The 12,899-nt window shown below is 46.7% G+C and overlaps 6 protein-coding genes across 6 annotated transcripts; 4 read left to right on the top strand and 2 right to left on the bottom strand.

Moving 5' to 3' along the window:
• Positions 1 to 109: 109 nt before the first annotated feature.
• F5891DRAFT_1050935 (surfeit locus protein 6-domain-containing protein) lies at positions 110 to 1,831 on the top strand. Its single transcript, XM_041362471.1, has 5 exons — positions 110 to 280; positions 345 to 434; positions 495 to 941; positions 1,001 to 1,353; positions 1,405 to 1,831. Exons 1-5 carry the CDS (start codon positions 152 to 154, stop codon positions 1,601 to 1,603), a joined length of 1,218 nt encoding a protein of 405 aa, XP_041222542.1. The 5' UTR covers positions 110 to 151; the 3' UTR covers positions 1,604 to 1,831.
• A 282-nt stretch (positions 1,832 to 2,113) lies between these two features.
• On the top strand, positions 2,114 to 3,396 carry F5891DRAFT_1280303 (uncharacterized protein; the record flags this gene model as incomplete). The annotated part of the gene is made up of 9 exons (XM_041370407.1): positions 2,114 to 2,144; positions 2,204 to 2,300; positions 2,352 to 2,415; positions 2,476 to 2,568; positions 2,624 to 2,736; positions 2,788 to 2,996; positions 3,049 to 3,131; positions 3,193 to 3,275; positions 3,338 to 3,396. 9 exons carry the CDS (start codon positions 2,114 to 2,116, stop codon positions 3,354 to 3,356), a joined length of 792 nt encoding a protein of 263 aa, XP_041222541.1. The 3' UTR covers positions 3,357 to 3,396.
• Positions 3,397 to 3,611: 215 nt separating this feature from the next.
• Positions 3,612 to 4,454, bottom strand: F5891DRAFT_982981 (uncharacterized protein; the record flags this gene model as incomplete). The annotated part of the gene is made up of 4 exons (XM_041377279.1): positions 3,612 to 3,681; positions 3,728 to 3,786; positions 3,847 to 4,260; positions 4,332 to 4,454. 4 exons carry the CDS (start codon positions 4,452 to 4,454, stop codon positions 3,612 to 3,614), a joined length of 666 nt encoding a protein of 221 aa, XP_041222540.1.
• Positions 4,455 to 6,339: 1,885 nt separating this feature from the next.
• Positions 6,340 to 7,400, top strand: F5891DRAFT_562000 (uncharacterized protein). The gene is made up of 2 exons (XM_041372273.1): positions 6,340 to 7,157; positions 7,207 to 7,400. Exons 1-2 carry the CDS (start codon positions 6,482 to 6,484, stop codon positions 7,317 to 7,319), a joined length of 789 nt encoding a protein of 262 aa, XP_041222539.1. The 5' UTR covers positions 6,340 to 6,481; the 3' UTR covers positions 7,320 to 7,400.
• An 87-nt stretch (positions 7,401 to 7,487) lies between these two features.
• Positions 7,488 to 9,384, top strand: F5891DRAFT_1050922 (uncharacterized protein). The gene is made up of 10 exons (XM_041362470.1): positions 7,488 to 7,555; positions 7,608 to 8,008; positions 8,063 to 8,159; positions 8,211 to 8,274; positions 8,334 to 8,426; positions 8,486 to 8,598; positions 8,655 to 8,860; positions 8,916 to 8,998; positions 9,047 to 9,129; positions 9,191 to 9,384. Exons 2-10 carry the CDS (start codon positions 7,963 to 7,965, stop codon positions 9,207 to 9,209), a joined length of 804 nt encoding a protein of 267 aa, XP_041222538.1. The 5' UTR covers positions 7,488 to 7,555; positions 7,608 to 7,962; the 3' UTR covers positions 9,210 to 9,384.
• A 719-nt stretch (positions 9,385 to 10,103) lies between these two features.
• Positions 10,104 to 12,088, bottom strand: F5891DRAFT_1050918 (uncharacterized protein). Its single transcript, XM_041362469.1, has 11 exons — positions 11,728 to 12,088; positions 11,603 to 11,678; positions 11,442 to 11,554; positions 11,229 to 11,387; positions 11,103 to 11,181; positions 10,926 to 11,054; positions 10,773 to 10,877; positions 10,641 to 10,723; positions 10,573 to 10,587; positions 10,511 to 10,519; positions 10,104 to 10,452 (listed from the first exon to the last, which is right to left on the bottom strand). Exons 2-11 carry the CDS (start codon positions 11,661 to 11,663, stop codon positions 10,183 to 10,185), a joined length of 1,023 nt encoding a protein of 340 aa, XP_041222537.1. The 5' UTR covers positions 11,664 to 11,678; positions 11,728 to 12,088; the 3' UTR covers positions 10,104 to 10,182.
• Positions 12,089 to 12,899: the final 811 nt, after the last annotated feature.

The following is a 12,899-nucleotide window of genomic DNA, read 5'->3' as shown; positions in this document are numbered from 1 at the left end:
CCGAGTCAGCTTCAGACGACATGGCCGCATATAGTATTTACATAGAGGCTACTATGTATCTATATGTAGACCTGTATGACGTAATAATAATCTGAAAATTCTGCTCCCGTTGCAAACCATCAGATCCGTTCTTTCGTGCCTGTTCGTACCAATGCCCCCAACACCCGTCGAAGTCCTGCGCGCCTCAGTCGAGGCTCATAATGATACCTTCGAGGCTTTACTAAACTTGATACCTGCCAAATACTACCTGCCGAAAGATGATCATGATGCAGACGACAATGTGTGTTATTTAAATTTTCAGTCGTTCATTGATGAATCTGAATCGCGTCGTGCGCATCGGACAGGTTCCGTCCAAGTATCAAAAACACAGCAAAAACAAGAAAGCACCCAAACAAGCTGCGAAGGAGGCATCAAAAAAGGCTCGTAGGGATAAGGTCTGCCACTATCATCACTGCCTGATGTTCCCTTTTGAGTCTGAGTTCTTATTTTCCTAGCTGGACCCAGCCAATCAAAAGTCAGTCATCGACCTTCAGAACGAAGCTGCTCTTGAGCTAGAAAAAAACAACTCGAAAGTCAAAGGGAAGCGGAAAGCTGCGATACTCGGGTCTGATTCTGATGCCGACGACGACGTTATGCAAGTGGATGATGTGGATCTCAGTGATACCGTTATGGCCGCCCCACTTGACTCTATAGTGCCCATGGCTAAACCAGAGAGTATCGCTGCTCTCCGAGATAAATTACATTTGCGCATGGCAGCTCTCCGACGGGGTGGACAAGGTGGTGGAGAGCCGGGAGATAAAGACGAGCTTTTGGAAGAAAGGAGAAAGCAACGCGCCGCGCTTCGTGAAAAAAGACGAAAAGAGACAAAAGAGAGGCGCAAGGCAGAGGCTGAAGGCAAAAAAGGAAGCAAGAAGGAAGTGACGAAGGGTCTTCCTGTCAAGGTATTTTCGCACCTTGCGAGGTTTGAGCTCGAGTTCATCCCTGTGTGCTCGAAAAACAGAATCAGCTACTTGTTCCGGACTTGCCAGTCGCTTCGAAAGGAACTGCAGCATCTCGCCCTATCGACGGTCCATTGACTAATGTATCTTTTTCTGTGGTGGCCGGGAGTTCGAGCAAAAAGGCTGCATCACTCAAGACGTCTTCTAATCCTAATCAAGCTCTGTCGCAGCTCGCTGCGCGGAAGGAAAAATTGGATTCGATGCCGGAGGACAAACGCAAGGCTATAGAAGATAAGAGTCGTTGGGCAAAAGCGGAGGCGCGTGTCGAAGGTGTCAAGGTCAAGGATGACGAAGGGCGCCTGAAGAAGGCAGTAAAACGGAAAGAAAAGGAGAAAGTGAAGAGCAAGAAGTCCTGGTAAGCTGTTGATGATCACTTGGTTTTTTATTGATACTTATATTGTTGCAGGGAGGAGAGGAAAGACCAGCTCGCAGCTTCCATGGCTGCAAAACAGAAGAAACGATCAGATAACATCGCGATGCGAAATGAGCGACGAAGCGATAAAAGGAAGTCGTCGTCGTCAAAGGGGAAAACTAAAGCTCGACCTGGTTTTGAGGGCAAGGCTTTCCATAAGGGTAAAGGGAAAGCTACGGGCAAGCACAAGTAGCGCAGGTACTGTAGCCCTGATGTATGGTTAGGGATAACTTGTATCGATCTCATTTCAAGTGGGTCATACTTCAGTCAATGTGCTGGGATTCGGGGTGAATGGAGACATGATAAGGCTAGCTTAACTTCCACAGCAGTGCAGATTCTATTAATCGGCCGCCTCACGCCTTCAGGTGACACTGTTTGTCAATATTCTGTACAGACGAAAATATTTGGGTGACTAGGCCAATTGTCGGACTAACTGTGCCCCAGCGTTGTGAGTAGTACCTGCTAGTCCAGAAAGGCAGATCCATATTACAGTTCAAGTTGGCCAGTTCAATCAGAAGAGGGGACTCATCCCTGGCTCGGGCAATAGAGTACTGACTATCAAATTCAAAGAGGGGACGGTTATGACGTCTTCGAACCACGACAGTTTATATACTGCTTGCCTCTAGTCTCCTTTCTAGTCTTCTCCGACTTCTCAACAGCCATCTACACTCGCAGTCAACACTTATACACTACAAAACTCACAATGTCTAAACCTCTTACCATCGAGTTTTCTGGTACGTCGCCCTGGGTCATCAGTGGCAGTCGGTCTAATTCTTCCTAATTATACGTGCAGGGAAATGCATCATAGTCACTGGGGGTAACCGTGGAATTGGGCTTGGGTTTAGCCGCGCTCTCGCTAAGGCTGGTGCCCGAGTAGCAATCATCTACAAGTCGAGCTTAGCTACTTTGACGCTGTCAATTGCTAATTAATGTGTGGTTAGGAGTAACAAGGACGCCCCTAAAGTCGCTGAAGATCTTGAGAAGGAATTCAGCGTCAAAGTCAGGGTATGTAAACCAACCTCGCTGAAATGCCGTCGTCATGCAGACCCCTATCCTCCTGCATAGGCTTACAAGTGCGACGTCACCAATGCTAAGCAGACAGTTGAGATGTTTGAGTCCATCGACAAAGAGCTTGGCCCCGTCACAGGTCTTATTGCAGTGAGTAGATTCGTTTCCGCCAGATTGTTTTTTGACACGAGCGGTTTGATTATAGAATGCCGGTGTTTCTGTCGTAAAGCCTGCTCTTGAACTCACTACAGAGGACTTTAAGTACGTGTATAATGTTAATGTCTTGGGCGTATTCAACAGCGCTGTGGCTGCTGCAAAGTAAGCTCTTCCATGTATTTTGTGGAAGGCAAGACCTGACGAATATGGCAGACTTTGGAAAGGGAAAAAATTGGAGAACCTTTCCATTGTGATCACGTCGTCCATAAGCTCGCAGATCATTAACCAAGCTGCGACAAACGAACCCTTGACGCAGGTCTTTTACAACTCCTCCAAGGCCGCTGTCTCCAACCTTACCATGGGGTTGGCTGCTGAGTGGGCTAATCACAACATCAGAGTGAATTCAGTTGCTCCTGGATATGGTCAGTATTTCTTTCTATGGCTCGAGCACGACGTACTGAAAATATGTATTAGTGAAGACGGACCAAACTGATAATTTGCCCGACGAAGTCATTCAATATGAAAAGGACCACATTCCCATGAGAAAATTCGCTACGGTATGTACATACTGTGCGTTTCATTTAGAATTTACTGATTCGCTTATTTTACAAATTGTAGCCCGATCAGATCGCAGGCCAGGCACTTTTCCTCCTGTCTGAGTACGCCAGTTACATGACTGGCGGGGAGCATCGCGTTGATGGGTATGTCTGCCGGTTTCGCACAGCATCAAAAATCTGACAGATTCCTTGCCACATTCCTTTAGCGGCCAGCTTATCTGGTAAATTTGCTTGTCGTCTCAAAAGAGCCGTGATCAATGGTGTGGCTGGAGCTTTACAAGAGGGAGTAGTTCATTACAACAGAAGGATGTAATGCGTGTACAATAATTTCAGAGAATTCCAGCGCTGCTGTACAAAATAAGGAAGAAAACGACTCAATCCTACATGCCTAATACAACGATGTAAATGTTTGCTGAGACTTTGGATATTATCAAAGAAGCGAGGCCAATGTATGGAACGATGAGATGGTTGTGGATGCAACTAATCCACAGTCGACACCCCCTTCAAGGTCAGGCGCCCACGCTCGTCCGTGTCAAGTTCAATAAACTTCCTGTGCAACATATTCACAGCAGATACGAAGATGATATAAAAATTACAGACCATTTCCGTCATTGTGCGGTAAGCCATGCCACCTATGGCGTGGCTTTCCCTTATACTAGTGAGGTTAGGAGAGAAAGGGTCAAACAAGGAAAAGTATCAGTAACAGAACACCTACACGGGCTTTAACACGTTGCCCAATGATGCTGGCGATGACCATGACGGCCGCGCTTGCCATGAAACCGATAGCGACTGGTACAAGCGAGAGTAGCATGAACCGCGGTTTGCCATGAGTATTCTCAATAATGTAATCGACGATGCCAACGGCAAAAAGGATAGATGACCAGAGGGCGAATATGACAGGGCTGGCGACCGCAATCGCAAGAAAAGTTGGGTTGATGTAATTGCAACCTTTCACTAGCTCTGCCATGTCCTCGTCCGAAATAGAGAACGCCTGGATAGGGAAGTACTGAACAATGAAAAGACCGCAGACGCTCAACCCAGCTGCTCCCAGCCAAACAGAGAAAGCGAGAGGGGGAGCGGGTGGTGAAATCGCGAGGATAGCTGCACTCATAGTGGCGAGGAACGCGAGCTGTACAAAACATGAATTTTGTATGATGTATTAGTGGAGGTCGACGACTCGTTTGAGCATATACAGCTTACCGTGTTCGATACTCTATTCCACTCTGCTTGCTGTTCCACGCGCCAGCGATTGACAGCTTGTAGGCCGTCTGCTTCAGCGGCATCGGCAAATTCATGAAATCGGGCAAGATAAGTGTGACCCATTTGGAACAAGAGAACATTATCCAAGATTTGGAGACACAACAGATATAATTTGGAGAGGAGACGAAACATCATATGAAGGCTGCTGGTATAAGGCGGTCAGACTCGAGGCGGAATCAGACTGCTCGAGGGCTCATTTCAGCCATGTTTAGTATATGGAACGTGGAGAAGAGCATAAGCGGCTTCCACAGCATGCCACAGCATGACCAGCGCTATGTCGTTTGATATTGATTCAGAATATCGTATCGATGATTTATGCAAAATGGTCTTGGGAAAGTCAGAGTATCAGCAGGCGAGTGGTCGTGGTGAGTCTATAACAAAACTCTTGAGTGAGTGACAACTTTACAAATCATCACCACCATAAATATTAATAATTCAGATGGGCTCACTCCCGGCACTACGTCTACTGTCAAAACCCACTGCCTCGAAATATGGCAAGGCACTAATACATAAACTGGAATTGCTCAAGGATACCCGATTTTCCCACTGGCGTCACGAGTTCATCGTCCTTACTCTGACTTATGCAAGTGAAACGCGTCTGCTTTACTTGGAACATTCTTGGCATGGCACAGGACTAGGAGAACGAATACCCGTGACTCTTAGCAGTCTTGTTGGCAGTCAGAAAGGCAGCGCAGATGAAGCAATGTTTTATAAACCAAATGATCCCCATGAAAATCATCGGAGGAAATGCACCATGACTGTCCTCGAAATCCAGTTTTCTGATCATTCTACTCATAGCCCGGTCACTCTTCATTCCATTGCTCGGATTCTAAGGCAAATAGGGACGAAACATAAAGCCTATGCGTTGTTCAGTGCCAACTGTTGGGCTTGGTCTCGAGGCATTGTTATGGCCATTGCCATTGAGTCTAGTAGCAACGTCGAGATAGTGACTATGTCAGGGAGGGATGTAACATTGGACCAGCTCAAAATTTATCTGTTGACCGAGTATGGTGCGCTTGGCGGTCTGCTCTTGCATTGCATAGGTGTGTCTCGTACATCTCAATGCAGTATCTTGCCTGATAGCCTGAATTCTCAGAGAAAGGGAGGCATGACCTACGTTGGCACGAGTATTGTACTCTGCGATGTGTTTGCTTCCTTTGTGGCTTCATTGGTCTCGGACTTTGGTTCAGACATGTCATTTTCGGTCCTCTCAACTGGGCACTACGCATCAAGGAACTTTGCATTTACAAGGACCGGACAGCCAACACGAATGGTCAAGACCACACATACACTATCCTGCCACCCGACTTTACAGATTTAATCCCCACATTCCCGGGCATTGCCACTCACCTTCTGGGATACAATTTCTGCGGCCCAAGTAAATATCTATATATCCTGGTTCCCCCGATTGCAACCTCTGGAGCAAGAGTCACATCAGTCCATATATTTATCTACGGCACTGTGGAGTTAGAACCAGGCCAGGAACAGTTGGCCTCTGTTACTGAGAGCACTCTCAATAGAATGGAATGGTTTCGATGTGCTATTCTTCGCCAAACGCAAGACGGAAGACTCATCGAGGTCTCTGAACCCGCTTGCTTTCCACTCAGCGTACAGTTTCGGAGCGAATCGGGGAGGCGATCATACGGCGCCGTGCATGTCATGGAACATCATCACCCATTGACTCTGGGGTTACGTCAAGGGGACTCGATAGCAATATGGGCCCTCGGAAGAGCTGGCTTTATTCACAAACCAGCAGGCGCATGGATTAAGGTAGGTCACTTCATATGCAAATACTTACTGGCATGAACGAGAGGACACACGTTTAGGTCGTGACAAATCACCGGCTCGGATTCTTGGATTGGCTGGTTGTGACCAACGTGGCGAGAACGATTGCGGGACTTATCATATACCCTCGCGGTCATACTTGGCCAGAGATTGTCGGAAGATTTTGCCATGAACTGAAGCACCTGTTTATCGAGATTCCATGGTGCTTGAACAGTTTGTGAGTCAAGCTCCCTCACAATGTTTCCTCCGATGAATCGTTTCCCTATCAATCTAGTTGTAATGACTGGCCTTGGTCAGCAATCAACATGGCAGCATCACACTTACTTTCCACTGTCACATCGCTCCAGTTACCTGAAGATGACGGTGACGAGCACCCAGTCGAAGTATCATTGTCTAACTTCATAGAACAACTTCTGTCACCCAACGGCGGAAAAGGCTCACCATTCTGCAGAGCTACAATACGCTCCATCTCTCTTGGACAAGCTGAGATTAATCTCTTCAAGATCATCGTTCTGCTAGTCACCCTCGATAACGTGAAGTATTATGTCCATATACGTCATCCCAAAGACGAGGAGTCTCTCTGGCACCATTTTATCACTTCCTTGTGGAGCTATCATGGGTTCGTGCAGGATACAGTAGTGATATATCGACCAGGAAAAATGCAGAAAGCCGCTTGGGACGCCTTGGACGTCGATTTCACAGCCGAGCTGTCCGATAGTGACACTGCATCGCAGGATATTCTCTCGGTCGCCTTGCGTTTACGCGACTTCCGGAACAATTACTGGTGGTATTTCTGGCTGAACGAAAATTGGCAGTGGCCTATATCTATCGTGAAGGCGATAATGAAATGTGCTGGCCAGGTTGTCCGTGTCCAGCTACAATGCGACGAAGAGCCGCAGCAGATTGACAAGTGGGAACAAACTGACGACTTGCTGGGAGAGAAGGCGGAAGGATGGAAACATGCGGAGGGGAAAATATATGGTGAGTGTCCCCAATGTCAATGATATTTTGCTGATCGCAGAGACTCTAGGGAATGGAATGAAGGACGATGTGCTGTTTTTGTTTGCGCATGCACGAGCGCGCTTCTTGATAGGGCCGATCATACTGATCTCTGCATTTCTTTATGTTTATTATCGCTTCTAATCTCATCAGGTTTTTGTGAATCGAAGGTTGAAGTAATGACACGGCTGCCATTTTGTAATGATTCCAGAGACTAGATCATCTAGATAGACTGGGGTTTCCTCGGGTCTTCCCGGCCCTTTCTGTTGCTTAGTCAGTAAGTAGTAATTTTGGTGTTAGCCGCAACAACTTCTGCTCGGCGTGCCTCGACCGTCGGGGCTTAGGCCTTAGGCTTCGGCTTGCCTGACGGATGTGAAAAGGTAATGCTTGTTGATACCTCTCCCGGAACGTCACTGAAATTGTGAATACAAGTGACTGCAGTAGTACAGCTCCACAGAGCTCCACAGATTCCGATTAGGTCGGGAGAGCATATATAGATGCATCCGGTTCACCTGGTCAGCAACTTACATCTTCAGCTATTCTATCAACCTATTATACGAAGACATGCATTCAGCCTACCAAAAGCTCGCGCTACGTGCACGTTCCTTATCCTCGATTAATGTGAGTTCCTAGTACGACTCGGAGAAAGGCAATTTCACCGAGGTGGTTATGACGTCGGTTCCTGAAGCTCGCCAGAATACAAGTTGGGGATCTGGGACCTCCTCGCACTTCTCTTTCGTCCACACTACATATATCTCGAATCACAAATGCCAAACCTCATGGACGTATGCAACATACCATGGCTTCGAAAGGTTTTACAATCGACTTCTCCAGTGCGTGATTGTCCATACGTCACCTTTCGCTTGACATTGTTCGCCTCGCCGTAGACAAATGCATTATCATCACTGGGGGCAACCGCGGGATTGGATACGCTTATAGTCGCGCTGTTGCCCATGCTGGTGCACGAGTGGCTATTATCTACAGGTTGGCCCCGAGTCGGGCGTTCATATTCTACAAATGAAATGTGTATTTCAGGAGCTCTAAGGACGCGCATGAAGTAGCTGAGAACCTTAGGAAAGAATATGGCGTGCAAGTCAAGGTTGGTGGAATGTTTGGCGGTTGACTTATTGCATTAACCCTCCCTGTTTGTGTACGCAGGCTTATCAATGCGATATATCCGATGCACAGAAGACAACCGAGACGTTTTCTCTTATCGACAAAGATCTCGGTCCGGTGACAGGACTCATAGCAGTAAGTGGAACGTTCTTCGGCCATGTCATTTCTTCAAAACGAGGGACTTGATATCACAGAATGCTGGCGTCTCCGTGGTCAAACCTGCACTCGAGCTGACCAGCAGAGACTTCCATAAAGTGTACGGTGTTAACGTCCTTGGTGTATTCAACAGCACCAAGGCTGTGGCAAAGTGAGTTCTATCATGAGGTAGTATTTTGCAAAGCGCGAGCCAAATGGATATGGCAGGTTGTGGATTGACAAGAAGTATGGCGGTTCGATCGTTATTACATCCTCCATGAGCTCTCGGATCATCAACCAAGTTGCGCCAAATAAGCCATTGACTCAAGTCTTCTACAATTCATCCAAGGGTGCTGTGTCCATCCTCATGAAAGGGTTGGCAGCAGAGTGGGCCACTCATGGGATTAGAGTGAATGCGCTGTCCCCTGGTTATGGTCAGTATCTTACAATAATCCTGTTGGTCCTAACTTGTTAAACGTTTGATACCAGTGAACACAGATCAAACCTCGGGTATGGAAACTTCCGTCCTCGAGCATCAGGCAAAGACCATACCGCTCGGACGCTTCGCCGAGGTATGTATCAAATAATCTTGATCCGACAGGCGCTCACCGCCTCAAAAGCCATATGAGATGACAGGTCAGGCGATCTTACTCCTGTCCGATCATGCCAGTTACATGACAGGCGCAGAATATTTTGTCGACGGGTACGTGTGGTATAATTGTCTGATGCACATCATTAGGTTTTGACGCCTTTTTGAACTATAGTGGTCACCTCATTTGGTAAACTCTGATACCCTCGAGGAGTTGTGCATTTGAGTGATAGATTGACATCGAGAGCAGTGCGTTAGGCTTATATGGTATCAGCCCGTTAGTTATTAGCCTAGTTACTTATATCATTTCAAGTAGTTCTACCGTTCAGGCCCAGGGCCCGGCTTCAACATATGCATGAAATTAGTCGATATAAGTGTGACCCATCTAAAATAACACAACATCATTCAAGTATTTGGAAATAGAGGACGGATTTTAGAGAGGAGATCATAACCCGAAGAACCGCGGCATGAAGACCTCGGACTGGAGGCAGAATTTGAAGGCACATTGCAGCCAGGCCCATATCTATATCAGTGGAAAATGTCAAAGAGGGAGGATTTTGAATTTGTGTTAGCTTCATTGCACTTATGGAACGGTTACCACGGGATGTCGCTTCAAGTCCATGACTTGCACTACTTTACTCATCCTTGTGGACTCTGGGATATCTTTGAAGAGAACTGGTATATAGATTGCGGTAGTGGGCAAGTTTAAAGGTGGCCTAAAGAACAAACTCTAGTCTGCAAAATTTCCACGAGGGTGATTGATCATTTTGATCAACTTGCACGAAATATTTAGAATCTGCGTGATTCCGGACCGAATTGTATCTCAATTCAATCAAGCCTTCAGAAGCTTCAGGGACCAAATCAAGTAACACTGTCGAGGGATCTTAATGGTCTTACCGTTGTCTTATGGGTATACTGCATGGGTACATTGTATGCGGAGTCTCTGCAAACCCTTCGCCCTCGCCGAAGATGTAGGTTCAACGTTCATCCATGTTACCCAACAGTGTCTCGCTAAGTCTATGACCACATGCGTCAATCGAACCTATCTATAAACCACACCACACCTCAGCTCAACAGCCGGCCATTCTCTTCGCTAAATTCTTGGTCGGATTGATAAATAAATGACAAATACACGTTTTCTCCGTTGCTATATCACACAGAAAGAGCCTAGAAAGAGCCCTTTGTATGTAAGTTTGAGATGCCATTCTCGATGTCATCCGGTAAGGTGTCGGCATGAGTATGCACAGTTTGCTGCAGCGAGACCTGAACACCCCCATACGGGAATGGCGCAGCATAAATCGGCGGCTCCCTATTGGGTAGCCTGGAACCCACACGTGTCATCCACTGAACGTTCCGCGAGGAAGATATTGTGCCATTGGCGCGATGGGAATCGCCATGAGATACGCCCAGACCGACGCGGACGATAACGGAAGAGAACTGGAGGAACGATGCACGTGAGAAAGGGAGGAGAAACAGTCGCGGGGAATCAACATACCACGATGCCCTGTGTCGGACGTAGGGTGAGCAAATTGAGGAGATAAAATACACGGAACTCACGATAATCGGTGATATCTTGATCGATATGCTGTTAGTTAAGTCTTTTTGGAAAGAATAGCTAGACTCACTGAATTCAAAACGATGAACATGGCTGGAGAGCCAGAAGCACATGTTCCAATCATAACCACGAGTAAGGCTGAGTACACAGAACCTACCGGAGCATGAACACATATCAGAGAAGGCATTGCTAGAATTTTTACCAGATTCAACTATGATTGGCACCAAACGAGAGACCTGTTCCCCACCGCTTTTTGCGAAGGATGTGACCGCTTTTTGGATCTTTAAAATCTTGACTGCAATCAGCACTGAAATGCGAATTCAGTCTGGTCCCGGATGTAGAGTAACAAACAAACATGTGCAGATCACGTTCATGGTCAGAGTAGTCGAGTAGAATATCTTGACGCGAACAGAGAGAGCATCGGCGAAGACGTTTTCACCCGGAACGACACGGCTCAAAGTGTATACCAAGAGAACACCCATAGCTATATTACGTGTTAGCCGTATCAGATGGATGGCAGAATGAAACAAACCAATGTCCGCGATGAATAACAAGAAAGGGAAGATGGAGATGAGGTAACTCCTACCCCATACAATGAATGAGCGGTATAACTGCAGAGATGCTCAGATTTTGATAACGATAAGTTTAGGACGCGTACAATGAATGCGTCGGACACCAATGTAACAGCAACATACAGACTAGTCTTCAGCATGTTCTGCCAAGTGTCAAATGTCCCATAATATATGGTTGGATAATTTGGCTCTGCCTTGTCTGTAGTGAAAGCCTGTATATTGCGCAGGATATCAACGGCAACGTGCTAGAGAGTTATGCATAAGATACGTCGACAATGTTGAGTCGACGAGACACGCACTGCCGTGATGAAGATGAACAATGAAATTGCAGTCCCGACCAAGTAATCACTTGGTCGCGATTGCCTGTTCCTCAGTACAGACATGCATTGACTAAACACCATCAGATATACACCTAGGCAAGGATTAGCATGGGACACATATAGAGATGGGATGACAAAACCGTATGCCAGTGACTCCATAAAAGCGCCAATGAGCTCAGCCTTCGGGGTTGTCAACGCCATGATACCTCGGGTTGCCTGCAAGTCGACATGTGGTAAGTAAGATTTAAGAACACTAAAGGCATACTTTCGTGCTAGTGTGTCTGATCAGTGAGTCTGTCGCACGCGCCCCGAATTGTTACCACAATGAATGCTAGTAATCCCTTGTGGACACACGAAGCAGAAAGGTGAATCTACTCTGTATTAAAGCATTTGATTACGATAAACAATCTTGGGTCCAAAGTGTGCGCAAAGCATATTACACTTCCGGCAATCCCACGCACAAGCTTGCGAGCAGATACTGCGGTCATGAAACACCCTTTGGGAAACATCTGGCATCATGATGACAGGCACTTGAACGACGTTATTGCAATTATAAGTATCGCTATCAAGCAGACACGATGGCATCAATTCCTGTGCTAGCAGGTAACAAACACTTACACTTGTTGTGGTACTACTGGTACAACCTATTCGTAAAGACTTTAGTGTTGTTTGGTCAATATGAATGACTTTCCCACGGCTGCAAGCATTCGTGTCATTGACTCATCGCTAGTAGTTCTCCATCGTCTTCGTTCTTCGGCGCTACACCTTTATCAATACCAGTCACTCAATACTAGTGGATTTTATACTGCAAACTTGAACTTGAACGTTCAACGTTCATCCGATGGATATATAACTATAGCTCCTGCATGGCACCGTGCTAATAAGATGTGCCAGGGATATCAATCGACACTATGCCGCACACAGCATCATGGCATGCGGTAATTGACCAAGGTTACAGGTACGACTTCAACGGAAGATTGCGACAAGACTTGTCACTATGGCATTCGCAATGATCTAGGTGAGTCCTGTTACATTTCTTATCAGATGTATACACAAATGTAGCCTAAATCTGCGGATTATCACCGCCGGTCGAGTTCAAACACACGCATAGAAGATCACTGGGTACCTCACCTCTGATTTCATTTAACACCTGCTTAGATATCCACCCTACAATTGCATTTCCTGTGTAGTTCCAAAGCCTCGACCCATCATTGTAGTTCAGGCCTATCAAGACGGATGAAAAGTTACTGGATTATCAGGTTCAGCTGTGCTTTTCCCTGCAATCACGAATGGACCCCCGTGGTCGGATAAATCTCTGTATCACCATTATTAGAAGCCTTTTGGTCTTTGCCAATGAGTTTCTTTCCAAGAATCCCGATGTCGAGATTCGGGGGTTGTCATCCACTGGGGCCGTATGTCCCATCTTGCTGTGACGTC

This window comes from Suillus fuscotomentosus (genome assembly GCF_016647785.1).
Source record: "Suillus fuscotomentosus strain FC203 chromosome Unknown F5891scaffold_50, whole genome shotgun sequence".
Classification (NCBI taxonomy): domain Eukaryota; kingdom Fungi; phylum Basidiomycota; class Agaricomycetes; order Boletales; family Suillaceae; genus Suillus; species Suillus fuscotomentosus.
This window is presented reverse-complemented; position numbering and strand designations above follow the sequence as displayed.